Genomic DNA, 27,912 nt, shown 5'->3' on the forward strand with positions numbered 1-27,912 from the left:
TCCCCTCCCGGATCCTTCCCCCCTCCCCTCCCCGTCCCTCCCGCCTCCTCCGGGGCCTCGGGCCCCGCTCCTCATGTAGGAGGGAGGACCGAGGCCGGGGTGGATGGTGCGAGGGGCGGGCGCGGAGGGAGTTTGAAGTTCGGGGGTTTCGCGGAGTCCCCCCCTCGCCGTTCCCGAGCGCAGCGGGGGAGGAATGCCAAATCCGGAGAGACATGGGGGCAAGAAGGACGGCGGCGGGGGGTCCTCGCAGCCGGGCAGCGGGAGCTCCAACAGCAAGGAGAGACACCGGGCGGGCTCCAGGCACAAGAGGCACAAATCCAGGCACTCCAAGGAGTCCCCGCTGGCGGCCCAGGAAGCGGCGGCGCCCCTGGGAGCGGTGATCAAGCCGCTGGTGGAGTACGATGACATCAGCTCGGACTCGGACACCTTCTCGGACGATGTGGCCCTCAAGCTGGACAGGAGGGACAACGAGGAGAGGAGGGCGGAGAGGAGCGAGAGGGCCCAGAAGCACCGGCACCACCAGCACAAACGACTCCGGGAGCTGATGAAGAGCAAACAGGCGGAGAAAGATAGGAAGTTGGAAAAGAGCCTGGATTCTTCCAGCAGGTCCACCAAGGAGAGGATATCGGGATCCTCCAAGAGGCTCCTGGAGAGCGAGGAGCACCCCAAGGCGCTCTCCTCCAAGAGCAGCAACAAGGAATCGCGCTCGGCCAAGGCTCACAAGGAGAAGTCCAGGAAGGAGCGGGAGCTCAAGTCCAGCCACAAAGAGCGCAGCAAAAGCCATCGGAAAAGGGATGCTCCCAAAAGTTACAAAACCATCGACAGCCCGAAGAGGAAATCCAGGAGCCCTCACAGGAAATGGTCGGACAGCCCGAAACTGGACGACAGCCCCTCGGGAGCCTCCTACGTCCAGGAGTACGACCTCAGCCCGCCCCGCTCCCACACGTCCAGCACCTACGATCCCTACAGGAAGAGCCCCGGCGGCTCCTCGCGCCGGCAGTCCCTCAGCCCGCCCTACAAGGAGCCCGTGGGCTACCAGTCCAACGCCCGCTCGCCCAGCCCCTACAGCCGGCGGCAGCGATCCGTGAGCCCCTACGGCCGGAGGCGCTCGTCCAGCTACGAGCGGGGCAGCGGCTCCTACAGCGGGAGGTCCCCGAGCCCCTACGGCCGCCGCCGCTCCAGCAGCCCCTTCGCCTCCAAGCGCTCCGTGAGCCGGAGCCCCATCGCCAGGTGTGTGTGCCCCACCTCGCCCTGGGAGCTGGGAAGGGGTTGGGATGGAGCTGGGAATGCGAGAGACCTGAAGGGGGTTCCAGGAAAGATGGGGCAAGGCTACTTAGGAGAGTTTGGAGTGACAGGATAAGGGGGAATGGGTGGTTTAGATGGGGTATTAGGAAAAAAATTCTTCCCTGTGAGGGTGGTGAGGGCCTGGCACAGGTTGCCCAGGGAAGTTGTGTATGCCTCGTCCCCAGAATTGTCCAAGGTTGGACAGGGCTTGGAGCGAGCTGGGCTAGTGAAAGGTGTCCCTGCCCATGGCATGGAGTGGGATGGTCTCAAAGACCCTTTCCAACCCAAACCGTGGGATTCTGTGACTCCTTTCCTCCGCACTGGTGCCGAATTTGGCTGCAGAGTGATGTGCGTGGAGTTGCTTTGGTTGGGGCCTTGACAATTCCCTTGGAAATGGAGTTCACACTTTGGGAAACGCCTCTGTGCGTGGCGGGAGGCAGCGTCCATGTTGGCTCTGAGCAGGGAGGGAGGCTGGATGAGCTCCTGGGATTAAGTTACACCCACCTCTGGAGTGGCCCCTGCGTGGGGAGGGCCGCGCTCCGCGGCTCCCGGAGCGGGATCTAATGCGCTTACCTGGCGGGAAGTTCAGGCACGGGGAATGTTTTCACCTATTTCTGGAAGCCTTTATCTGTTTAGTGCATGTGGGAACTTGATCCCACTTTTCAGGAGGGCTCGTTTGGGGTGGATTTTGCTCTGTCTGAACTGACTTGTCTTTTCTTTTCCCTTGGATTAGAGACAACCATGTGCAAACTCCCATCTCTCAACCTAAACTTTTCTCAGCACTAGAGTTTCTTCCTTCCCTTCTGAAATCTGGGCATTCTGGAAGGGCGAGGAGCAACCAGCTGGATTTTGGCTTAACTCTAATTTTCTCTCTTTTTTGCCTTTAACTCAGTAACTTTGCTACAGAAGGAAACAATTCTTTCAAGGTATCTCTGTGTGTTTTGTTTCAGGTGTTCATTAATCATCCTGTGACATGGTCTAATGTTGATCCTTTCTTTTTCTAGCTTTGGCTTATGTTCAGTGAGTTTCCAGTTGTCTCCATGGATGCTGTGGAGCTTTGCTTGGAGCTCCATGGCAATTCAGATGTGACCTGGAATGTAATGGCCATAGGAATGCTCTGCTCCGTGGTTGCTGTGCTGCATCCTCCAGCTCAGCAGTTCCCAAAGCAAAGGGGCTTTTGGAATTTGGTCTTTGTTACTAAAACTCTGAACTTCAAGAGTGCTGTCTTCCACGGAGAACTTGCCTTTGTCCTTGCTGGGAGTTCTGTGTTGGTTTCAGCCCCCTGGAAGCTCTGACGTAAAATCTCCGTATTCCACTGTGATTTTACAGTGAAAATTTCCTCCAGGCTGCTGCTCCTCTGCCCTGTTTTCTCTGTGTACACCTGGGAGGTTCTCAGGGATAGGCCTGGATGATTTTCTCCTCCTTCCCTTCAATCCTTTTTGCCTGGTGGTGCTACTCTGACATGTTATTTACTAATCCTTTGGGAGAGCAAGGATGCAGTGGTAGGAGGTGTCTGTTCCCTGATACAACTCTTGGGTGATGGCATTGGATAAGTGTCCAGCCCTAAACAAGGAGAAGCCATTGGGAACTGCAGTGGTATCCTAAGAGTTTTTTCCCCCTAGGTTTTCCCACAGGTTGCTCCACTTCCCAGGAGAACCTCTCTGTGTAAGTGGCTGGTTGCTTCTGAGTTGAGAAATCCAGCAGTTACAGTTCCCTGATTTATGGGAGCAACTTCAGAGCACTTTGTGCTGCTTCCCTAAACTTCCAGACCTACTTTTTAAGGATATCTTTGGCTCTCTACTAAATGCTGGATCCCAAACCAGACAGGTTCCAAAGGTTACTCACTGTTTGCACTCAGCTTGTACCAAACTCTCTGAATCTCTGGCTTGATAACTTACTCCTCTCTCTTTCCTGGGCAGATAATTCTCTGACTGTGTGAGGTATTCCAACCCCTTTGGAAAACATCTGCCTGCAGTGATTGTAGTAAAGGGACAGAGGGAATTTCATGTGTTTTCCATATGTCAGGTGAACTGTAAGTTGTCATTCACGTGTTTAGTTTTGCTTTGTGGAGCTCCCAGGCTGCGAGGTGGAACTGGGAAGGGGGAGGGTCGTGGTCAGGTGTGTCCAGGAGCCAGAGGGGAGCTCACCTGGGGGGCTCAGGGTGCACCTGAGGGAGTGGGTGGGCTGAGCCCTCCCGACCTTGATGTGCTGCAGATGTGTGAAAGGGGGCAGCTGACTTTGGGCAGTGACTGATCCCTTTTGTGCTTCATGCAGAGGGGCAGAAGCATTTTGGGGAGAGAAAACCTCTTTAACTGGCACACTGAGGCAGGGAACACCTGCCATGGCTGGCGTTCTTCAGGCTTTTCTGGGACACTCAGTTATTTCCACTGACTGACAATATGGGGGGTGTTTCAGTGCATTCTGTGTTGTCTTTCATCTCCACATCCAAAACACAGCATTAGGGAACTGCATCCATGTGCTGTGCTGATTGGAGAAAATCCAGAGTGTTTGCATTTCCAGTGGCTGTGGAAAACAACTCGCTTCCTAGCAAGGAGGAAACGAGGATGGTTTGGTCAGTAGGGAAAAATAACAGATGTGCTTTGGCATTCTGTGTAGCAACTGTTGTCACTGCAGCTAAAACTAGGAGATGGAATTCCAGAGTCCCTCAGCTTGCTGGAGGTGGGATGTGCTGTGTGCTGATGGAGTAGTGAGGTGTGAGTGTGCACGTGCTGGAGCAGTGGCTGTTGTACCACGGGTCCTTGCCGTGGTGAAAAGTTGCTGGGCATTCAAAAATAAGAAATAAAGGTTGTTTCCTGAGAAATTGGAGCAGTCAGGCTTCCCAGATACTATTCTCTGCTTTATCCTTAACTGTGTGTTGTTTAGAGCAGGTAAAATACTGAAATATTTGTGGGTGAACCTGGATGGATCACATGGAATTACGTGGATGTGGGGCTTTGCAGGTCACCTCTGCTGACACCTGTTAACCATGGCCTTCTCAGCATGGAAGGTTCTAGCATTCCCTTCTCCAAAGGCCATCCCAATCTTCTGATTGTGTGACTTAAAATAAATCACATCATCCTTTTTAATTTGGATTTTTAGGTGAAGCCATGATCTCTGACTTTGTTAATTCATAGTTGTCATGGTTGGTATCTTTTATTTCTCTTTTCCGGTTCTGGAGGGACAGCAGGGTGGGTTTTAATCCCAGAGCATTCTTATCCAGAAGGAGGAAGGCATGAATTGCCCCTCATCCATTTTGGATAACCGTGGCAAAGCAAGTAAGGTGTGGAATGTTACAGCAAGGCTTCACCAATTAAGGGTGAAAAGGGTAAAAGTGCTATTAAGTGGCTGCAGGTAAAGCCACAAAAAATCATTCCAGAGGATGGAAATGGTTCTCTTCCAGAAGCAAAACCTGCCCATGCATCTTCTGTACTTTATTGCCTGTTTTTTTGAGAGATGTGGTGATAAAAGGCCCTTCAGCAGGTGCTGTGTTGGTGTTTTTGGGGCTGTTGATGGTCTAAGGATGGCAGGTGAGGTTTGCTGTAGTGGTGTTGTTCCTGGGGGTGTTAGAGCAGGAAGGCTTCTGGATGTGGGGCTTTTTTTGGGTCTGACAAAGCAGCTGTAAACACCAGCCTGGAAAATGGCCTCAGAAACAGCAGTTGTTGGTGTGGTGACTGTAGGTGGTTATTGTTAGGGAAGAGAAAACGGGTGAGTGGTGCCTGTGGAGTGAAGAGGACTGGAAGGGAACGGGTGGATTTATTCCTGGCGGGACAGAGGACTGTGGGTATTTGCTGCTGGAAGGTCACGGAGTCATTCCAGCCCTCGGAAGTGCTGGTTCTGTGGTGCAGCCCCTGTAAGAGGGTCTGACCATCCCACCACTTCCCCAGCCTCACCTGTCCTGGTCCAGGCAGGTGTCCCTGGTGGCTGTTTCTGAATTAGCATTGTTAAATAAGGTAAAATTGGGTTTTTGGGGAAGTTTGCTTTGGACATAGTGAGTGATCTGGTTTGATTGCTCTGCATCCAGCTGGATTAAATAAATTCCTGTGAGGGTGGGCAGGCCCTGGCACAGGGTGCCCAGAGAAGCTGTGGCTGCCCCCAGATCCCTGGCAGTGCCCAAGGCCAGGTTGGACGGGGCTTGGAGCACCTTGGGATAGTGGAAGGTGTCCCTGCCCATGGCAGGGGTGGCACTGGATGAGCTTTGAGGTCCCTTTCCACCCAAACCATTCCATGATTCCATGAATTGGAGTAACTGTTGGGGTAAATCATGGGGCAGGATGGAAGACAGGGAGCAGGAAAGGGAGTATTGCAGCATCTTGAACAATCCATCCTGGATGAATTGCAGTAGGGAATGGCAACCCCAAAAGTATTTGTGGTTGCTACAAAGTGACATCCTACAGGATTCATTAGGAATGTTTTCCGTAGCCTGCAAAAGGGCCTGAAAAGGTAACTGCTCTCCCAGCTGGTGGTGACAGGCAAACTGCAGCCCAGACCATCGGTTCACTGAGCAGAAACCTTGGAAAAAGAGCTGATCCTGAGGCAGCATTCCCATGACAGAACAGTGTGGTGAGGGGGGAAACAGCTGCGTGGCTGCGGATCCCTCTTTTTTCTCCTTCTGGTTGTATATTTATTTTGCAAGTCTAAAGGTAAGGACTTACCTACAGCCCTGGTGTTCTTTGACCACTGTCAGCACGAGGGTTGGGGTTGTACTTCCAAGTGGGAGAGAGGAATGCTGATCCTTGGAGTAGGGAGGGAACCCCACACCCTGTGGGGAGACCCTTCACCTCCCGCAGCCACAGCTGCCCTTCCTGGAAGGTGCTGCTGGTGTCGAGCCAGGAACTTTCTGCTGTCTCAGTTCCCCAGTTTATTTTCCAAATGTTTATTGTCTTGGGATAATACTAATTGGTGTTGTTAATTGTGCTCTGGGTATGGTTACAAGGGAGCCGGTATCACCTGGGTTTGAACTGCTGCTGTTAGGGGTGTTTTATAACTGCTGTGGGACTGTTCTGAGGGAATTCTCTGTTTTCCAAATTAGATGTATCCTGAGTAAAAAATCACGGAGTGTCCTTTCTGTGACAGTATTTGTAGGGTCTGAGCTCAAAATTTTTGATTGTCCTGTTGGCATCAGAGCCCACCACACCACTAAAGCCTCCTGCCTCCCCCTGCCCAATCCTAGTTCCTCCTGGAGTGGAGGAAACAGTTCTGGCTTATCAGGAATTTGATATGGACATTGGAAGTACCAGTTTCCACTTCCATTTTAGTTTTTATCTGGTTTCCCCATCAGTCTCTGCTCTCTCATGAGCAGGTTCGTGTGGTGCGAACCCCAATGGTGTGAGGTGTTTCCTGCCTTGCTTCTCTCCCAGCACAGATTTTCAGTGATTATTTCTGTACACACACCTGATTTAGAGCCCATTTTTTTGTAGGGGAAGACCAAGACCAATAGAATTAAAACTCCTGGGTTTTATTTTTCCTTCTCCCTAATCACACTATGCAAATTTGAGTTCTGATGGCACTAAAAGAACCGGGGGGGTGGGAAATAAGCTTGAAGTGCGCGATTCCCTGAGGCAGCATTCCCGTGAGGGCAGCCGTGTTTTATCCATGGTTTCCTTTAAAGTTGCACGTAATTCCTGTGAAAGATTCCTAAACTGCCAGCTCATCCTCTGGACTGAAGTCTCCTGTTGTGTGTGTGAGCTGTGATCTCCTCTTTACCTTGGGGCTTGTCCAACCTTGATCCTTCGTTTCTCTTCCCAGTGTGATGGTGAGTCTGGCATAGGGAGAATGGATGATGATGATGGTATAAAACTGGTCCTGATTGACTCATAAACTCCTTTCAGTAGCTTCAGAATCTCCTGGCAGGTGTTGGGCACTCTCTGTGCTGACCACTAATGGATTCAGCTGTTGGTGAGTAGCTCAGAGCAGGAGAGAAGCTCTGTTTCATTTCTCTCCCTGCCGTTCTCTCCTCAGGAAATCCGTGAAGTCCCGGAGCCGCAGTCCTGGATATTCAAGACACTCATCTCACAGCAAAAAGCAGAGGTCTGGCTCCCGCAGTCGCCATTCCAGCATATCCCCAACCAGGCTCCCTCTGAACTCCAGCCTCGGAGCAGAGCTCAGCAGGAAGAAGAAGGAGCGAGCGGCCGCGGCGGCCGCTGCGGCCAAGGTGGACGGGAAGGAGGCAAAGGGCTCCCCTGTTTTCCTGGCTAGGAAGGAGAACAGCTTGGCTGAACTGAAGGAGGCTGGGACAGAGTCTAAAAAGGTCACCAAAACTGTTAAATCTGAGAAACCTCCGGACACGGACTCGGTTAATTTACTGTACACGAACGCAGAGCCTAAAGGCCCTGCGGAGACGACGAAATCCAAGGCAGAGGAGAACTCGGAGAGGAAACATCCTGTTCCGGTTAGGGATTCCAAACCCACGGGAACGAAAGACTCGAAGCCTGTAGCAGTGGTAGAGGACCTGGTATCTCCAAAGGAGACAGACACAGTGGAGAAGGAGATTCCACCCCCCCTCCCCGCCATCAAATCCCCTCCTCCGCCTCTGCCGACCACCACCCCTCCGCCTCCCACGCCGCCGCTGCCGCCGCTGCCTCCATCACCCGCTGTCCCGCCTTTGCCTCCGGCCCCAGTGACTCCTGTTCAGGTCCCTACTTCAGCCCCAACGTCTTTGCCATCTTCTTCCCACCCAAGGACGTCTACTTTATCCTCTCAGGTGAACTCCCAGTCCTCTGTCCAGGTGGCTACAAAAACCCAAGTGTCTGTGACGGCTGCTATCCCACACCTGAAAACTTCCACCTTGCCTCCGCTTCCGCTCCCCCCTATTTTAGTTGGGGAAGATGACTTGGATAGGTAAGGTCACACCAGAGCATCCCCTTTGCATTTAAGAGCAAAGCCTTGAATAAAGAGGGGTTTTTGGGGTTGGTTTTACAGTTATGAGTTTATCCTGCAGAGTACAACTGTGGCACTGGTACAAAGGTGTTATCCCAGGGCCATTCCAGGTTTGTGTGGAGAGTTTCATGATGCCATGCAGGTAGTTGCCTCTTATCTCTGTGGGAAACAAAGAGGTTTGGCTGCTGCTTTAGTGCTGCTTAGGAGAGGTTTCACATCATTCCTTGCTCATGTTTATTACAGGGATGGAATGTGGATGTGGGATTATGCCTCTCTTTGTGTTGGAGCTGTTTGCACGCTTTAAAATTGCTTTTTTTGTTGTTTGTTTGCTTAATTCCTCAGAAACTTGTACTCAAAGAACAGGAAAAAGCTTAACAATTCCAATATAAGAACACAAACCAGAGCTGCTTCTGTTCCAGCTTCACCAGCCACACAGAGCGTGCCCACGTGTAAAAACCAGCATTGGTTTAACTTGAGTATTGTCTTAACCCTTGAATAATTGATGCAATCCTTTATTGCTTGAGGAGTGGGTATTGTTTGTTTGAAAAAGTTTAAAAATGAGCGAAACTGCACCTACTTCAACTTTATTTCCTGATCATTTCTGATCAAAACGTGCAGACTTGGCTCTGGCCTGTAACTAGCTCTGGCTGGGCTGGGGGTGGTTGTGGCTTCTGTGATGAACTTATTTGGAAACCCCATTGTGGGGATTTCTTTCAGTGGGAAGAAAGGAACAGAATACCCAGAATGGAGTGAAAAAAACCCAAATATTTGTTTTTTCTCTCCTTTTCTAGCTGCTAGGATGTTGCAGTGCTGTTAACTTAAGGTCATCAATGATATATATATTTTTTTTTTTCTACTTGACCTGCTAAGCCTGTAGTTCCCTAAAAGCTCCTGAATCTTCCCACCATCACTAAAATGTGCTGGGATTGGGAAGTAAGGCATGTTTTTAGTGACCATTGTGTTATCCCGCAGTTGTGACTTGATACAGTCACCCTGTGGTGAAGTATTGCATGTTCTGAATAACTGACTTGATTTTCATGGTTGATTCTGGTATTGATGCCAATCAGGGAAATGTTCTCACTGCCTCCAGCCTACAAGTGAGGCTGGTGCGTGTTTGTTGCCCTCCCTGAGCTGTTTAATGTTGTTCAGCAAACATTACTGGGTTTAAATGTCTCTGTGATGAGCAGGAGCTTTGAGCTGCCTGATGATTTTCCCAACCCAAATGCCAGGCAGAGCAAATCCCGCTGCAGTGTTCCCTCCTTTCCAATCCCAGAACTTCTCCTGCAAATCTCTATTTCATTTTTTCAGCCACTTACACCTAGAGCTCTTTTTTTTTTTTACCAGCCAGGTGTAGCTTAGCTCTGTAAAAGTGTTTTATCCCTGACCTCAGGGCTGGGGTGATGAGGGTGGTGCTGGAGCTCAGTAAATGGCTCTGTGTGACTTTTTCCCAATAAAAGGGTGAGAAGTCCCGCTTGTTTTGCTGAGTCTGGTGGCAGTTCCATGTGGCCCTGACTGTGCAGAATCTCACCCTTCACCAACTGCCTTCGTTTTTATGAGCAAAACTCTTTGAGCTGGACTTTTGTCCTTGCTGAGCCTGGGGAACGTTCCAGCCCCGAGCCCATGGTGAGCACAGGGTTGAAAATGGGGCTTTGAAGTGTCCAAGGACAGAACACACCTCATTCAACTGGAGGCTCTTGAACCTCTCCAGAATTATCACCCTCTGCAATGCTTTTAGGCCTGGGTGGTTCACCAGGAGAGGAGGAAAAGCTGTTCAGGAGGAATTAGTAGGAATTTTGTCCTGGTTCGATGCTGCGCTCCGAAGGTGCGGAGCTTGTGCAGCTTCCTGGGAACGCAGCACTCAATGGCTGCTGCCATTCCTGCTGGCCCAGGGGTGCCATTCCTGCTGGTTCAGGGGAGAGAGGGGAAAGGAGCTCCAAGGAGCCTTTGTTGTGGTGTTCACTCTTGGTCTTTTCTCTGCTTGGGCAGCTCTGAAGGCTCTGTTTGGCTTCCTCTCCCTGGTGACCTGCCCGGGTGTCCTGGGGGAGCTGAACTTACAGGAACCAAGTGCTGATATGCAAGTAGAGAACTGAACAGATAAAAGGCGAGAAAATGGGGATTTTTTGGTAAAAGGGAGAGAGGCTGGGCACTGCAGGTTCACTCTCCAGCCACACCTTCACCCTTCCCACCATGGTCTTGTGAAGGAGTTGTTTTTGAGGGGTCTCTGGAAAAAGGTTTTGTGGTTTAGTGGTGAATGGTTGGACTCCATCTTTTCCAGCCTTAACAATTCCATGATTCTCTGTAGATGTTTGAACATGATTATTCTGCTCCTAAGGATTTTGCTGTCCATGGGGGGGAGAGTTTCAGCCCATCCCCCTCTCCCATGTCTGGTGTTTCTTGTCTTCCTCCTTCCTTAAGTAGATTTCACAAGAGATTGTCGTGCACATTAGGCAGTGTCTGATAAAATAATTGGGAAAACGACCTACTTCCATCACTTCATTTATTCTGAAGTGTTAGACCTGATGGTACAAACACCAAACCTGCTCCCTGCCCTAAAAACAGACCTGGGAAGGCCTGTTTGGATTTCTTAATTTTTTTCTTTTCCTGGTGAAGCAGAGATTAGCACGGAGAATTCGTGACTACCCAAACCTAGGAATTCTCCTCGCTGAATACATGAAAGAGAAAGTAGGTTCTGCTCATGCAACTCCTGCCAGGCTAAACCAAACTCCTGATGCCCTTGGTAATTGGATTTAAAAAATCAACTTTTGGTTCCTCAGCAGCATTCAGGAGTTAAAGCTACATTTCAGCCCTTGCTAAGAGGTTAAAAGTTACTTGTGGAGAAAGGTTTAACTCTTGCTCTGTATTTATAGTGGTCCTCACCAAGTCAGACATTTAATTTCATGGTGATAAATGGAGTAAATAGAGGAAGTAAAGGTCAGAAAGTGGGTGCTGGCTGATCCCCTGAGCTGCCTCACAGGAAACTCTGAATTACTGATACTGATTGGTGCAAATTGAGCGAATTCTAGTGCAGACCTGTGTGTTCATTCAATGTGTTCCACTCTGACACTTTTCTCTCATGGTGTATTAACATTGTACATTTAAGGCTGTTTTATTTTATATTTCAATGTGCTAATTTTAACACTTAAACCTCACATTGTCAACCAGAGGTGTTGTCCTACAGTAGCTTTTTTTGTTTGTTTACCTGGCTGTTGAGTCTGACTTTTGTGTTGTATTAACTTTTCGGAGTTTAGTCCAAAAGAGATTCTTCCTCCAAAACCTGTGAAGAAAGATAGAGAGCAGAGACCACGACACTTACTCACGGACCTCCCGCTCCCCCCAGAGCTCCCTGGGGGGGACCCATCTCCTCCCGACTCCCCGGAACCAAAGGCAGCCACACCACCTCAGCAACCCTTCAAAAAGAGACCAAAGTAAGGCTGACTTCTTTTTTTTTTTTTTTAATGTTTGAGTCTCTTAAGTCCCCGAAGTCGTTTGAGAGCTCTTTATTGAGGGAAGTGAGACGGGAGAGAAAACAAGTTCCTATTTCTGTATTATTCAGTATAATGACTGTTTCCTGTGGGTTGTTTCACTTTTGGACCCTCAGCTAAAGGCAGCTTGCCCCATTTAGGTGAGAATTAATGGTAAAAGTTGCTGGAGTGTGTCATGTTCAATCTCCAGCCACATCTACCCCCAAAGCTCTTTTCTCTTTGGTTTAGCCATGCCCACATTCCAAAGAAACCTCTGGATGAGCAGCTCTGTATAAAGCTCTTGTTGCTTTCTGAAGTTGGTGGTTCAGATGGGAGATGTCCATGTTTGCTTCATGCACTTCATGACTGAAGTGTTGCCCATGGAACTGCACTGGCACAGGGTGTCCTGGGAAGCTGTGGCTGCCCCTGGATCCCCCTTGGAAGTGTCCGAGGCCAGGTTGGACGGGGCTTGGAGCAACCTGGGATAGTGGAAGGTCTCCCTGCCCATGCAGGGGGTGGGATTGGATTGTATTTCATGTCCCTTCCAACCCAAACCATTCTGGGGTTCTGTGTTCAAGGCATAGAGGACTGGCCCTGATAACAAATTTAGGCAGCTGTTGAAGGAGCAAAATCCCCTGATGTTTTGTACAGAGTGTCTTAAATGAAAATCAAATGTCCAGCATCCTGCAAAACATCCCAGACATTCATTTTTGTCCTGCTGTAATACGATAATGCTACCCAGGATAATATTCCTGTTCAGCAGTGCCTGTATTGGGATTACACAGCAAAACACATTCAACTGAACATTCCAATTCTTGGAGTGCAAAGCCAACGTGCCTGAGCTTCGCTTTTGGCTTTTAGGGACGAACACGTTGGTGCAGGTAGTTTTTTTTGTGGGATGCCACTGGGCTGGAGCCCTCAGGTGTCTCACAGAGCTCTTCCCTCCTGCAGAATCTGTTGTCCTCGGTATGGGGAGAGGAGACAGACGGAAAGCGACTGGGGCAAGCGTTGTGTGGACAAGTTCGACATCATCGGGATAATCGGAGAAGGGACGTACGGGCAGGTGTACAAAGCCAAGGACAAGGACACAGGTGAGGATGGCTCCAGGTAAATTCCACTTCAAGGCTTTGTGGCTGTGCTCAGCTCCCTGCCACTGCAGCTCCACAGTGACAAATAACTGCAGAACGAGAAGTGACACCAGCCCTGGGATAAGCACTTCCATCAGGTGTTTTCCAAAAGGGGCAGAAGAGCAGGAGCTGTGGAATCCTAAGTTTAGTGCCCTGGTTCCTGCTCTGCTGGTGAGATCCTGTGCCCTGGGGTGTGGTTTGACACCCGCTCAGAGGTACCAGCTGAACCCCTGCTTTTTAAATTGTCAGGCTTTATTGCAGCAGAGCTTGGGAAATTCCAGGGTCAGCTTCTGTTCCCCCTTTCTGCTGGAGCAGGTTAGGGAAAGCACAGGTGTCGTGTGAGCACTCCAAGCAGAGCAATTGAACTAAAACGAGCAGGGAGGAAACTAAAGCTGCCTGTGCTGTCCCTTGGTTGGCGTTTTCTGTGCTTGGGGCTGCTCCCAACTTCCCTGGGAGTGCAGGGCAGCGAGGTGAGCAGGCTGTGACCCCGCTGTGGCCTGGCAGGTGAGCTGGTGGCTCTGAAGAAGGTGCGCCTGGACAATGAGAAGGAAGGATTCCCCATCACGGCCATCCGGGAGATCAAAATCCTGCGGCAGCTCATCCACCGCAGTGTCGTCAACATGAAGGAGATCGTCACGGACAAACAAGATGCACTGGATTTCAAGAAGGACAAAGGTAGAGTTGGCTGCAGGGCTGGTTTCCATTCACCACAGATGTGATGCAACCCCTTGGTTTAGTTTAAAACTCAGCTCTGGGGTAGATCTGCTTCTTTGTGTTCCTCCTACAGGGTTAGATCTGGATCTGGCCTCACCTCAAAGGACAGATTCCAGTTTGAGTTGATCAAAGGATGATTGCATTCCTGCAGAATCGTGGAAAAGCAGTCTTTAAAAAAAAAAAAGCCTTTACAGGGTCACTTCTAACACTGATGAGTGGCAACAAACTTACTAATAATGTGAAAAGCCTTTTGTCCTCAGTCACTGTGGAACAAGACAGTTTTAGCATCCCACTGGCTCTTGTTTGGAACCTTCCCTTCCAGGAGAGAGAAGGGAGCAACCCAAACGCAAGTTCAAACCATGCATGGCAGTGATCTCTTCAACAAATTCTCTTGAAAGAAAATAACCAAAGCATGTAGGTAAACATGGCCAGAACTTCAAAGGAATTTATTTTGAGTGCATATTTAATTTCAGATATCAGCCTGGTGGGGCTACTTTGTTGTTTTGGGGCTTTTTTACCCCTTGAGAGAAAAGGATGCCCAGTAAGCCTGAAACAGCACAGGACTGTGTCAAAAAAAAAACCAACTCCAGCAGAATAATGCACAAAAGAGACTTTGAACAACTGAATCTCCTTTCATTCCTCCTTTTTTTTGTGTCTCTCCTTTTGTTTCCAACCGTTTCTCTGTTTATTATCCCAGGTGCCTTTTACCTTGTGTTTGAGTACATGGACCATGACCTAATGGGGCTGCTAGAATCTGGCTTGGTACATTTCTCAGAGGACCATATCAAGTCTTTCATGAAACAGTTAATGGAGGGGCTGGATTACTGTCACAAAAAGAATTTCCTGCATCGAGACATCAAGTGCTCCAACATCTTACTGAACAACAGGTAACCTGGCAGTGGATCCACTTCTCTTTTCCTCGTGCTCTCCCTGGGTTCAGCTGAGAGCACCCAGTGCTGTCCTCACCTTGAGTCTGCTCAGGGGCAGGAGCTGTGGGAAGAATCTTGTCCATATTTACAATTAAATGTCTGGATATCCACCTAAAAAAATTCTGTGGAACATTGGCCTGTTGAGAAGGGTTTGTGATGCAGGTGACACTGAATTATTGGTGCTTTTTTTTTTTCTTTTTTTCCTTTGGATTTCTTTGAAGCATTCTGTCACAAGTGGAGAATTGAGCCTGGCATATCGAGCAGTAATTCCTGCACATGTGGCTTTGTGAGGCTTTTCTGCTGCACGGGGGTTTCCTCACCCTTTAACTGGGGTTTAAGTAGGAGTTGGGTTCTGATGGGATCCTTACAGCTCAGTACATTCTATAATTCTGGGATTTAAACCAAGGGCTGGGGGTTTTTTTTGTCTTTCAGTGGGCAGATCAAACTTGCAGATTTTGGGCTCGCACGACTCTACAGCTCAGAGGAGAGGTGAGGAGGGGAAGGGGCTTACCTGGGTGGGATGAGCTTCTTTCTTCTTAGTATCCACATAATCCCTCACTTGGAAGTCCTCACAAATGATTCCCAGTGGTATCATCCAGCTCCAGCTGTTGGACAAACACACTCCTGGCTGGTATTAATAACTTTTCCTTAGAAAAGCAGCTCATGAGGAGCCAAAACTTCTTCTCTACTTGCCTTTGACCTGCCCTGGAGCAGGTTTTGCTCTGAGGTCAGTCACTATTCAGTGATGGCAGCCTGCTGAGGGTCAGGGATTTTCAGTCTACAAGTCCTGATTCCTGGAAAATCCACGGTACCTCCTCAGCTGTTTTTAACTCCTCTGGTAGCTCTGGAAGTGCAGACGCTTGAAACCCCCCTGCTGCCACTGACAGGTGTAACTGCAGCTGGGAAGTAAAAAAGAGCAGTTTTCCAGGGTTTTGTGGCTCTTGGGATGAGTTTTTATTGGTTTTATTGGTGGTTTTTTTTTTGCTTTGCAGCCGTCCCTACACCAACAAAGTCATCACGTTGTGGTACCGACCCCCAGAACTGCTGCTCGGGGAGGAGCGTTACACCCCTGCCATCGACGTGTGGAGCTGTGGGTGAGTCCTGCTGTGCCTTCCCTGGCTCTGGAACCAGCTCCTGAGCATTCCCCTGGGAGCTGTTCCCCAGTTTGTGCCAATTCTCACAGCTGGATCTGTCCCAGCCACGCAAAGTGTTAGGATGAGACAGGAATACTTCTGTGAGGGATAGGGGTGTGTCACCTCATTCAAACCAATTAGTAAAAACTCCTAGAATGAGGTTTTCCTTGGTTTTGAAATGAGAAAGGGTAAAAAATAAAATTTTCACTATTTAAAGTGCAAACCAACCTGATATTGATGTACCCTTGAGATCAAGAGGGGTGACACAGCCCTGGAGGGGTAACACATTTGCCCTGTGCTGTTCACTCCTTCAATGTGTTTTTTAGAGAATTTTTCTCTAAAATCTTTAAGTTGCTGTTTGCCACTGATTTGTTATTTTTTTTCAGCTAAAACATTTTTAAGTAGAGATTTCAGGTTTCAGGAAGTTTCAGTAGTATAGGAAGCCTGGGGAACAGGAGTCTGGGCAGTTCAGCCACAAAGGTGGAACATTTTTCTGAGTGATTCAGAAGCAGAGACTGGAGGATTCAGCTGTCAGAACTGAGGCTGGATTCCCTAGAGCATGCACTTCCCACTGGGATATTCCCAGCTGAACTTCAGCAGGATTTATAACACAAACAGAGGTTGGTAAAACCAGTAATTAATCATAATTACTGACTGTGAGGAGGCCCAGTTGCTGCTCAGTTCCTGTTCCACATGCATGGGGTTATTCCCATTCCAGACAGGTGCCTGCATCCCTCCAGCTACTCCTGGCACTGATTCCTGGTGGGTTAAGGAGAGATTTTGAGGACTGCAGGAGTCAGAGGTGCTTCCTCTCTTCCCTCTTTCCCTCCCAGCTGTACAAGAGCTCTGTGTGCACAAATCCAGCTCCTCTGCTGGCCGTGACAGCCACGGGCAGCTAGGCATGGCTTGGGCCAGCAGAGGGAAGTTGAAAATCCAAACAAAAGCTCAACCTGGAGGAAATGAGAGCTCTGGCTCTTTGTCACATTGACACATCCTCCCCTCCCTGCAAAGAGTTAACGTGTCAGGGGCTTCCTGCATCAACCAGGCACTTGCAGGGAGGTGATTCCCAGGAGCCCAGGGCTGGGGACTCCAGTACACACAGGTCAGTTTGTCACTACAAGCCCTGATGCAAATCACTCTCCTCAGGCAAAGCTGCTCCCGAGCACAAACGCTGCCGTGTTCAGACGCTCATCCCCAGGGTTTGCTGTCGTGACCTCTTGCTTTTCCTCCTTCCAGCTGTATCCTCGGGGAACTGTTTACAAAGAAGCCTATTTTTCAAGCCAATCTGGAACTGGCTCAGCTTGAATTAATCAGGTAAAGCTTTGCACACGCATGTCCGTGAGGGGAGGTGCTGCAGGAGGTGCTCGTGCACACAGGCAGCGAGTTAGAAGAGCCCTTGTTCTCTAACCTGCCTGCAAAATAGGGCTGGGAATGCAAATGGGAATGGTCAGGTGTCCACACCTATGTCAGGTGTGTGGTTGCTGATTTATGTACCCTCAGTAAACCTTGTTGTTTGCTGAGTCCAAAACTCACGAACCTGAATTACTTCTCACACTGAAAGTTTTAATCCTGGAATGGTTTGGGATGGAAGGGACCTTAAAGCCATGGGCAGGGACACCTTCCCTTATCCCAGGTTGCTCCAAGCCCTGTCCAACCTGGCCTAGGACACTTCCAGGGATGTCAAGTCCACAGCTTCTCTGTGCCGGGGCCTCACCGCCCTTATTGTAAAAATAATAAAATTTAGTGAGTTTGGAAAGTTTTAAAGTAAGAAACATTAACATTTTTAAATTTGTAGTAAGAAGAATAAAATTCCATTGTGTTGGATGCTTTATAAGGTTCAGCTTATCAATCAAGCTCAGCATTTCCCTCTTCCTGATACCTCCTTTTTTAACACCTCATCTGAGCCATGCCCAGACCTGGGTTATTCCTGCAGCGGGTTGCTTAGGAAGGTGTTTTCCCTGGGCTTGGTGGCTCTGCTCCTCCTGGCTGGATTCCACCTGGCTGACTGTGCTTCCCTGCTCCCCAGCCGGCTCTGTGGGAGCCCCTGCCCAGCCGTGTGGCCAGATGTCATCAAGCTGCCCTACTTCAACACTATGAAGCCCAAGAAGCAATACCGGCGGCGCCTGCGCGAGGAGTTCTCCTTGTGAGTCGAGATGGGCTGGGATGGGCTCCCTGTCCCCTCTCTAAACACCTCATCCACCTTCAGAGAGGTTCCCTGGGGCTGGGGACTGCACTGGGAGCTCTCCTGGAAGTGTGGCATCCTCAGGGTGCCGGGCGCTGCCTGACTTCAGGGGGATGTTCTCTGGAGAAGGGTCTGGTTTGGGATAATCTTGTGGGAGTTGTGGCAGAGGTGCTTCTCATAAATGGCAAAATACAGAGTGGAATATTATGGAATGTCCTCAGCTGGAAGGGACCCACAGGGATCAGCCAGTCCAACTCCTGGTCCTGCACAGACACCCCAAAATCCCACCCTGTCTCTTGTGAGCGGTGTCCCAGCGCTCCTGGAGTTCTGGCAGCCTCAGGGCTGTGCCCATTCCCTGGGGAGCCTGTTCAGTGCCCCAGCCCCCTCTGGAGAAAAAACCTTTCCCAAAACTCAGCCTAAACCTCCCAGGCACAGCTGCAGCCACTCCCCACAGCTGATGCCTGCCCTGCTGATGCCTTTGAGCTGCTGCATCATGAGCAGTGACCTCTGGCTGTGTGGATTCCTCTTAAGCCTGAAGTTCTTCTCTGACACTGAGCTTCTCCACATGTTTTCCGTGAACTCATCCATGTTTCCCACTCTCCCCACAGCATTCCCTCGTCTGCCCTAGACCTGCTGGACCACATGCTGACGCTGGACCCCGGCAAGCGCTGCACAGCAGAGCAGGCCCTGCACAGTGACTTCCTGAAGGACGTTGACCTCAGCAAAATGGCACCTCCAGAGTAAGTCCCAGCTGCCATCCCCCACTGTGAGCTTTGGGAAGGAGATAAGGTGTTTTTTTCAGTCAAAACCAGGATTTCTGGGTTCTTCTCTTGACTCTGCCCTTCTATTTGGTCATGTGGTTGAGCAAATGGCTTTTCCTGTGCTGTTGGTTTTCTGCCTGATAGCAGGCTGGGTTTATAAAGCCCAGTTTAATGTTTGTGAGATGCTCTAAAGCTCCAGTAGAAGAAGTGCAAGAGTAGGTGTAGCATATCCCTGACTGCCATGGAGAACTGCTCAGGCCTTGTTAGGGCCGTGTGTTAATTGACTGCAAGGGCCAAGCAGTATCACTCAGTTTTCTCCCACTCCAATCTAGCAGATGATAAAACTCAGACTGGTTTGTGTGCAAGTGGAGCCACAGCTTTTGACATCCCTGTTTCCTTCAGAATTCTTCAAGGCAGGGCCTTTCCTAAAGCTCCCAGACTCCCAGAACTTGGTGCTGTCACTGGTTTTGTGTGGCCTGCAGTGAGATCCCAGTGAGCTCAGGGATGAGATCCCAGTGCAAAGTGAATGATTTTTATGCTGCCTTTCCTGGCTCTAGGTTTTGCCCCTTCCTGTGATCGTCTGGCTGCAGGCAGGGATCATGGAACCCCAGGATGGTTTGGTTGGAAGGAATGTTAAAGCTCATCCAGTCCCACTCCTGACAGAGGCAGGGGCACCTTCCACTATCCCAGATTGCTCCAGCCTGGCTTTGGACACTGCCAGGGATCCAGGGACAGCCACAGCTTCTCTGGGCAGCCTGTGCCAGGGCCTCCTCACCCTCACAGGGGAGGAATTTCTTCCCAATATCCCTTCCTGAGTCCACTTCTCCGTCTGTAAAAGAGCAGCAGCATTACATGGATCTATAAAGTTGCATCATGGCATGGTTTGGGTGGGAAGGGACCTTAAAGCTCATCCAGTGCCACCCATGCCATGGACAGGGACACCTCCCACTGTCCCAGATTACTCCAAACCCCGTCCAACCTGGCCTAGGACACTTCCAGGGATGGGGCAGCCACAGCTTCTACGTGCAACACCATCTGTGCTGAGAGCTCCCTGTGGGTTTTGAGGATTCCCTTGGTTTCCCTGCCATGTTTTTCACTCGTTGCTCTCTTGCAGCCTCCCCCACTGGCAGGATTGCCACGAGCTGTGGAGCAAGAAGCGCCGGCGGCAGCGGCAGAGCGGGATGGCCGTGGAGGAGCCTCCGGTATCAAAAGTTTCTCGGAAAGAAACTACCTCTGTTACAAGCACAGACACTGTGAAAAACAACAGCAGTCCTGTGCCCCCCCAGCCTGCCCAGCTCAAAGCAGAGCCTGGCGCTGCAGATGCAGTAGGTCAGTGCCCACCTGGGTCTGGAAAAGGCTCCCGGTGTGTTCCCTCCCTGGGTGTGGGAGGTTTGTGTCTGCTTTTAAGCCAGTCTGGTTCTTTCACCTCTAATTCTGCAGAAAGGGCATTCCAGGCTCTTCCTGTCCTCATTCCTTTTCTTCTTTTTTTTTTTTTTCTCTCCTCCTCTCTCTGCTGTGAAGACGCAGAAGGTTCTGTCTGGTCTTCAGAAGTCACTGATGAGCTGCCTGTGAATTTGTTCTGAGCTGTGTTATTAGTTCTAAAAGAGGCTCGATGATGAAAGGAGTCATTGAGTCACTTCAGCCAGTGGAGGAACAAATCATAGGAATCATAGGCTGGAAGGTGGAGCCACGTCCAGGATGTGCAAATGAGCTGAAGTTTGATCTCGTTGATAAATTATATGAAGATTAGGTGTGGGAAGTATCAGGCTGGTGGGCAAAAGTGTACATTCTTGCACTTTGTTGCAGAAAAGGTCATCCAGAATGGCAGGACCTGGCCTTGTGCACTGTTCCAAGCAGTGACCAACCCCCCTGTGTCTAGAAAATAGTCGGAGGGGAGGAATGTGGATTTACACAAAGCTGCCCTGCTTCTTCTGTAGAAGCCTTACAAAAACCCAGATATGGGCTAAGGCTTCCTTTGTGTCCGATGCTGTGCTGACAAGTAACGAGGAAGACAGTTCTTGCTCCAGGGAATGCACAATCCATGTGTTCAGTGAAACATGGCAGATGGACAAAAGGTGGTGCTTGGATTAACAAACAGCTGGGAAAAGAATGTCCCATTCTCCGTTGCCTACCAGCAAGAGAAGCTCCATTTTAAGCTGCTGAAACCAAACCCTTGCACCCTTATTCCCAAAAAGTTCCAGCATCACTGTCAGTGTGAAGGGACACCCTTGTCACTTGTCACTTGGGCTGTGAAGGGAGGTGATGCCACTCCCAGGATGTATTTTAGGATAACCTGGATCCTTGCAGGTCAGGACAGAGTCCTGTGATCCCAGGCCAGCTCCCAGCAAGGAATTGCCTTCTGCCTGACCTAATTCCTTGTGCTGCGTCAGGGAATACGCCTTTCCTCCATCCCAAAGAGCAGCTCAGCTCCATCCTGGGAAACCTTCCCAGTGCAGGAGGGGATGATCTGGATCTGTGGGGACCTCGGGAGGGGCCGAGCTATGATTGCCCTGCTGTGGGCTCGGGGCTTTAGTTGCCGTTGTGCCCCTTCACCACCCCCCGCCATAGCCTGGTATCCTTGGGAATGCCCCCACTTCCCAATCCCGGGAATGGGGCAGTTTGGCTTGGCTGAGGTGATTCTGAGCAGCAGCCTCGTGTGCCGTGGTTTTGGGGAGGTTTGGGGGCAGTGCAGCAGCAGCAGCAGCAGCTCTGTGGGTGCAGTGTGTGTGCAGTACCACGGGGTGCTGCTGCCGTGCTGCCAGAGCGGGGGCTGGGAATGCCGGCACCGCATCCCGAAATCCTCCTCGCAGAGCATCCCTGCCTTCCCCCAGCCCAGGGACATGGACAAGGGGGGGTTCAAGTGCTGTGGGACATCAACAAGGGGTCTTCAGTGCTGTGGGATGTGCAATTTTGGCTATGGGATGTGGAAAAGGGGCATTCAGTGCTACGGGGTGTGAAGACAGGATGTTCAGTGCTGTGGGACATGGAAAAGGGGTGTTCCTTGCTGTGGGGACATGGAGAAGGGATGTTTCTTGCTGTGGGCCATGGGACAGGGGTGTTCAGTTCTGTGGGACATGCAGAAGGGGTGTTCCTGGCTGTGGGGTGTGGATCATGGCTGTGGGGCATGGGGAAGGGATGCCCCTTGCTGTCAGATGTGGATCTGTGGCTATAGGATGTGGAGAAGGGGTATTTATTGCTGTGGGATGTGGATCATGGCTGTGGGACATGGGGAAGGGCTGTTCTTTGCCACCTGCAGTGCCAGGATGCCAAACCTCACCTCCCCGGTGGTGCTCCCCGTGTGTTCCGCAGGCCTGGGCGACATCACCCAGCAGCTGAACCAGAGCGAGCTGGCCGTGCTCCTGAACCTGCTGCAGAGCCAGACCGACCTGAGCGTGCCGCAGATGGCCCAGCTGCTCAACGTCCACTCCAACCCCGAGATGCAGCAGCAGCTGGAGGCTCTCAACCAGTCCATCACGGCCCTGACCGAGGCCACGGCGCAGCACCACGAGCCCCCGGCAGCAGCGGCAGAGGAAGCCATAGAGGAGCCGCCTGCGGAGGTGCCGGAGGAGCAGGAGACTCCGGACGCAGCCAGCGCTCAGGGAGACATGCAGAACATGCTGGCCGTTCTGCTGAGTCAGCTCATGAAGAGCCAGGAGCCTGGGATAACCCTGGAGGAGAGCAACGGGGAGAAGAGCAGCGAGCAGCGGGGGCCCAGGAAAACCCCGACGAGGCATCCCGAGGAGAGCACAGGTAAATAAACACACCTGACGTGAGCAGTGAGAGGATCCCAGAGAGTGCTGCTGGTTGAGCTGCAGCCAGGAATGAGACCTTGGGAGTGTTTGTGGGAGAGAGGCAGCGGGGGAGTGGATGGGAGGAGGGAAGGGGGTAGGATGTGGTCGGACCTCAGGAGGAAAGACCCCGAACCCCTCCCTGCGGTAAGTGCTGGACTGCTCAGGAGGTTGGAACAGCTGCAAACAGCCAAAACAGGCAAATACTTACCCTAAAATCCATGAGTGCTCCACTGTGAGTGGGCCAGAGGTTTTGGGGTTTGCCCAAAAATGATCGGAGGGTCGGTTCTTCCCCAAACCCCCCAGCAATCAGTTTGCTCGTCCCGGGAGGTTTTTTTACACAGGATGCTGCTGTATCTCTGCATTTTTTTTCCCAGCTCTTTTTCACCATCCCCTCCTTGCCCTCTTGAAACAAACAAAAATAAATCTAAAAATAAATAAACCTGCAGAGATGATTTTCAAGAGCTGAAATAATAGCGGTGAGTGCTGAAGGGAGGGATAGTGGCAGCTGTGTAGGTAAAACCTGGGCATCCACAAGTGCCTGGTTCTACCCGGCGCTGGTTTTTGAGCCTTGAAGCTCAGCAGCTCCTGAAGCTGAACCAAACTGCTGCTTCTTATAGAGAGAGTTAAAAAAAAACCCTGCTTGTGTCAGTGAGCTCTCGGATTTCCTTTCCAAAGGTGAGTGTAAATGTCTCCATGTCTTTTTTTTTTTTGTTGTTTCTGTTGATTTTTTGAATTTATTAGCAACAGCCTGTGACGACCTCACCAAATTGTAGAAGCGCCTCCTGAGTATGTCTCAGACTCTCCGGGGAGCCTGTTTTGGCCCGATCCCACCTCCTGCAATGTAGCTGAACGTGCTGTGTTCTCGTGCCTTCAACACCCGCCCACCACGAGCCAGTTGTGATCGTGCTTTTTTTTTCTTTTTTTTTTCTCCTCTTTTTTTTTTTTTTTTCGTTGTTGTTGCCCTAGTCCTGGAAGATAACTAGGTTACTGTAGAGCAGATGGAATTTGATGCCGTTGTTCTCTGTTGATAATTCTTTGGAATGATTTGCTGTCCCCCAGATCAGCTTGGCTTTACAAATTTACCTGAAGATTGTTGGTTTTTTTTTTTTTTTTCGTTGTTGTTTTATTTTTCTGGATTTCAATACAATCTAGTTTTCAAAGTGGACTGACGGATACGGGTGGAGGGGTGGTCCTGGAAGACTACTGGTTTTCACAATAAAGTTTGACCTTTTTAATAACCAGTTTTGCCAATGATTTGAGGATCTGATTCCAACAAGGTGTCCGTGGGCTCTGCCATCGCCAGTAATTCCTTCCCCTGTGGGTGAGGGAGAGGAGGCAGCTCAGGTGTGTTGCTCCAGAGGAGGCAGGGCTGGTTTTGGGAGTGGAGCAGGGGTCGTGGTGTCACCTGTGGTGTCACCTATAGCCGTGGCACTGCCTTAGGGGAGGGTCTGTGCTCTGCTCCCTCTCCCACCTCCCAGCTGGGCCTCACAGGCTGGGACACAGCAGGGGGGGCCGGGCGTCATGGAGCTTTGTCCTTCCAGGAGGGAAGCAAATCCTGATTCGGGAGGGAATCAGGGGTGAAGGGGCAGGGGGGAGGAAGCAGAAGGCTTTTCTGGTGCTCAGGACAGTCTGTACGCTCGTGAAAATATTCGGGGGGCGAGATTGTTTTGGACTCTGTGGGCAAGGCTGGGGGTGGTGGCTGGGGGCACCTCGGGGTGCCGTGGGGCAGTCAGGAGCTGGCACCTGTGCGGCTGGGTTTGTGTTTGTCTAACCCAGCACATCCCGGCCACGCTCCGTGAGCCGCCTGCGGAGCTGGAGCCGGGCGGCACCGCGTCCCTGTGGCACCGGGGGGTGTGTGGGCTGGCGTGTGGCTCCACATCTGCCTCCTGCTCGGCATTAGCCTTTGATCCGGGAGCAGGAATTCCCCACACGGGTGCCCAGGTGTTAGGACAGCTGTTGCCGCCGAGTTGGGTGCGCGGGGCCGGGGCGAAAGCGTTAATGACCATTGTTAATGAACGTTGATCTCCCAGCCAGCGTTAAAAACTCTCCCTCCGCCTCTTCCCAGAGCATCCCAGAGCTCCGGGCGGCCTCGGCAGGGATTGGTTTGGTTTGCTTAGAAATGTCTTTGTGTCTGTTTGAAACGGTGTTTAAAAGAAGTCACCCTTCCACAGCGTGTCCTCCTGGCATTGTCCCACCAGAGAAGAGACCCCCCGAGCCCCCCGGACCGCCGCCGCCTCCTCCTGTGCCCGAAGGGGATCTCTCCGGCGCAGCCCAGGAGTTGAACCCGGCCGTGACGGCTGCGCTGCTCCAGCTCCTTTCCCAGCCGGACCCGGAGCCGCTCGGCCACGCCACGCAGGAGCCCCCGGCCCCTCGAGCCCCGGACTACGGCCGCTCCCACCCCTCCAGGACTTACAGCACCAACAGCTCCGAGGGGGGATTCGGTGCCGAGGAGCTGAATCCGGGCCAGACTCTGCTAGAACCTTCTGCCCAACCCCTGGGGAAAAGCAGGACCTTCTTGGGCTCCGTGAGCCACCTCGGGGAGAGCAGCAACTACCAGGGCACGGGCTCCATGCAGTTCCCGGGGGACCAGGACCTGCGCTTCGCCAGAGTCCCCGTCACCATCCACTCGCTCGGGCAATCCTTCGCCAAATCCGAGGGGAGCAACAACAACGCGCTGGTACATCCAGAGGCCAAAATCCAGAGTTACGGCGAGTTGGGACCGGGAACAGCCGGTTCCAGTGGGGCAGGAACAGGTCACAGCTGGGGTGCCCCAACCCAGGCGCCTTCTTCCTACGGGAAGACATTCCGAGGGCCTGGCAGAGTGCCTCCGCGGGGGGGCCGGGGCCGGGGGGTTCCCTACTGAGATTCCCGGGATCCCCCCTTGCCTCTCTCCTCCTTTAGCCACAGGACTTGATTTTTTTTTTCAATTTTTTTCTTCTTTTTTTTTTTTTTTCCCAATTTTTTTTGGCCAGAGCAAGGTCTTGTCCGCATTTCAGCTGCTGCAGAGCTCCCCGTGCATCCCTCCCTCGCTCGGGAGCTGCCAGAGGGTCCCCACTGGCCTCCCGTGCTTGGTTAGTGACAAAAATAATCCAAATCCCGCAGGAGAACTGAGCCAGGAGAGGGAGGGATTGATGGAAAGGTAGGAATGGAAGGAAGAAGGAATTAAAATGCTGTTTCCCCAAGCTGGGCACCAGAGTTTGCTGGCGGGTCAGGGAGGGCTGGGGAGAGGCTGCTTCCCAAAGCGGTTTTTTTGTTGTTGTTTTGTTTGTTTTCCCCATTTCCATAAGAAAGAAAAAAAAAAAAAAAAAGGAAAAAACAAATTAAAAGGGGAATTTATTGATGCAGAGGCACCTGGATGGGTTATCCCAGCAGTGGGGACCTGGGATGTGACACTGGTTGTGTTTGATTTATCCGATGTTGCTTTCTTTCCATGAAGCATCCGTTTTCCCTCTGCTCTGGGGCCAGTCCTGTCTGCTGTGACAGCAGCCTTAGCACGTTGATTTTTGGGAAGGGTCTCTGGGTGTTGCATCCCTCCTGCAGTAACTTTGCAGCGGGAATTGTCTTTTTTTAAATTTTATTTTGGTCTTTTGTTTAATTTTTTTTTTTTTTCCTAAGAGCCGAGGAGAACACCTCCCTGAAAAAACAGGGATTTCTGTCATTTGTAACTTCCAGAACACTTAAAGAATTTAAAAAACGGAAACAAAAATCCCAACATCTGGTGGGATTTGCCACCAGATGGGAGTGATTTGTCCCCGGAATCCTGGGCTGGTGCTGCCTATCCTGCCGAGGTCGCTCGCATCTCAGCCCTTTGAGGTTTTCCAGGTGTTCCTGTGTCATTTCCATGAGCATATTTCTATTTTTGGTGTTGTCAAGGAAGTATTTACGATGGATTTTCTCCTCCCACAGACCCTTGCGCTGTTCATTTCAATGAGACTTAAAAAGAGATGAATAAAACAAAGGTACCTATTTATCAGCTTTTTTTTTTTTCCCCCCGAGTAGGCCTTTCCTATGGAAAACACTTAATTTTGGAGCCGACAGTTCTGGAGTGTTAAAGGGGAGGGGAATTTTGGGGTGGGCCAAGAGACCTTCTTGCTACTAACAGGATTTAATTTCTTTTTATACAGAGAGATAAATTTAAATAAATGCACCTGAATTAGGTGATGCTTCTCCACCTGGGGAGATCCTGCCTTACCCAGCTTTGCCGTGGGAGGAAGGAAGGGAGAGAAATTAAATATATAAATATATTTTTTACTTTTATTTGCTGGTGATGTGCAGGGACCAGCAGCTCCCAGCACTGAGGAGCGATGCTGTTCGCAGAATTCCCACTGGAAATTTGTCGGATTTGGGATTTTTTTTTTTGTTGGTTTGTTTGTTGTTGTTTTTGTGGTTTTGTTGGTTTTTTTTTTTTAGCTTAGTTTCATGCCTGATGTGCAGAGAGATAAAAAGAGAAGTTCTGTGAGACACATAGTGCACTGAACCCACTGAGGGGCTTCAGAGAGGTTTAATTTCCCTATTTTCCCTTTTCCCAGCACCAGCTCCGGGCTGCCATGGAGCTGCTGCTGCTGCTGTTCTTTTTCTTCCCAATCCCATCCGCTTTGGAAGGAAAAAAGTCTCATTCCTGTGCTGAATCCTCTTAGGAAGCCGATGCCTATTTATTGTCTTTCCAAACTGGCACATTCCCAGGAACGCTGCCGGGAACGAGCTGTCCTCGACCTCCCGCTCCTCGTGCCGGTGTTATCCCGGCTTTGGGGCCCAGTTTAGGGGTCCTCGGTCCCAGTTTAGGGGTCCTCGGTCCCAGTTTAGGGTGGTCTCTCCCAGCTGGGTTTCCCCGAGGCCGCTCCAGCACTGCTCCATCTCTTCCAGCAGGGCTGGGAAGGGGCCGAGGGCCCGGCAGTGGCTGCGGGGGCTCCTGTCCCACTCCAGCCAGGGATGGGCACTCCAGGCATCTGTTCCCTGCTCCAGCGTGGCCGGTGGCAGCTGCCAGCTGTCCCCACGGGCCCTCGGCGCTCCTGTGGAAGGTGGTTCTGCCATTCCCTTCTCCCAGCCCCAACCACTCGGGGGAGGGACCTGTTATTCCACTCCCAGTGGCTTTTCCTAACTGGTCCCAGCACGAGCCTTTCAATCCCTGCCAGGGTCAGGGGGGCACACGGGGCCTGGGGGGGCCCAGCCTGGCCAGGTCCTGGGGGGCTGTGGGGCCATTCCTGGCTTCCAGCACCTCTCATTCTTTTATTTCCCTCCCGTTTTTTTAAATTTTATTTTAAATGTTACCTTTTTTCCAACGCTCTGCACAAAGAAGACAAAAGGATTCACAGAGTTGGGTGGGATTTGTGCATTTGGAAGGATTGAAGCCGGTGCAGTTACAGACATGGGGGTGAGGGCAGCTCCCCCCTCCTTCCCCACATCCTGGCTCTGGGTTCGATCCCAAACTCTCCCGCTGTAGCAGTTCCCAGCAGAGAAGCCTCTGGTCAGACTCTTACTGTACCTCTCCCGAGTTTCCTTTGGAGACCGAGCGCGCCTTTTTTCGGTTGTACCTTTGTCTCTGTACAGATATTTTGTAATATATTAAAATTTTTTTCTTTTCAGTTTATAAAAATGGAGAAGTGGAGATTGGAAAAATTAAATATTTCCTGTTACTGTATCTTGGTTGCCTTTTG

At 51.0% G+C, this 27,912-nt stretch overlaps 1 protein-coding gene across 2 annotated transcripts; it reads left to right on the forward strand.

The window, feature by feature from the left end:
- CDK12 (cyclin dependent kinase 12) lies at positions 1–27,855 on the forward strand. Of its 2 annotated transcripts, none has more exons than XM_039565612.1 (14): positions 1–1,230; positions 7,243–8,121; positions 11,409–11,585; positions 12,573–12,712; positions 13,253–13,423; positions 14,160–14,349; positions 14,824–14,880; positions 15,384–15,485; positions 16,761–16,838; positions 17,551–17,667; positions 18,315–18,446; positions 19,582–19,796; positions 21,777–22,217; positions 24,430–27,855. In XM_039565612.1, exons 1-14 carry the CDS (start codon positions 194–196, stop codon positions 25,119–25,121), a joined length of 4,428 nt encoding a protein of 1,475 aa, XP_039421546.1. In that variant the 5' UTR covers positions 1–193; the 3' UTR covers positions 25,122–27,855. The 2 variants fall into 2 exon arrangements, with proteins under 2 accessions (XP_039421546.1, XP_039421547.1); XM_039565613.1 differs by lacking the exon at positions 24,430–27,855 and adding an exon at positions 23,000–23,499 and having other exon boundaries at positions 4–1,230.
- Positions 27,856–27,912: the final 57 nt, after the last annotated feature.

Source organism: Corvus cornix, chromosome 27 (assembly GCF_000738735.6).
Source record: "Corvus cornix cornix isolate S_Up_H32 chromosome 27, ASM73873v5, whole genome shotgun sequence".
Classification (NCBI taxonomy): domain Eukaryota; kingdom Metazoa; phylum Chordata; class Aves; order Passeriformes; family Corvidae; genus Corvus; species Corvus cornix.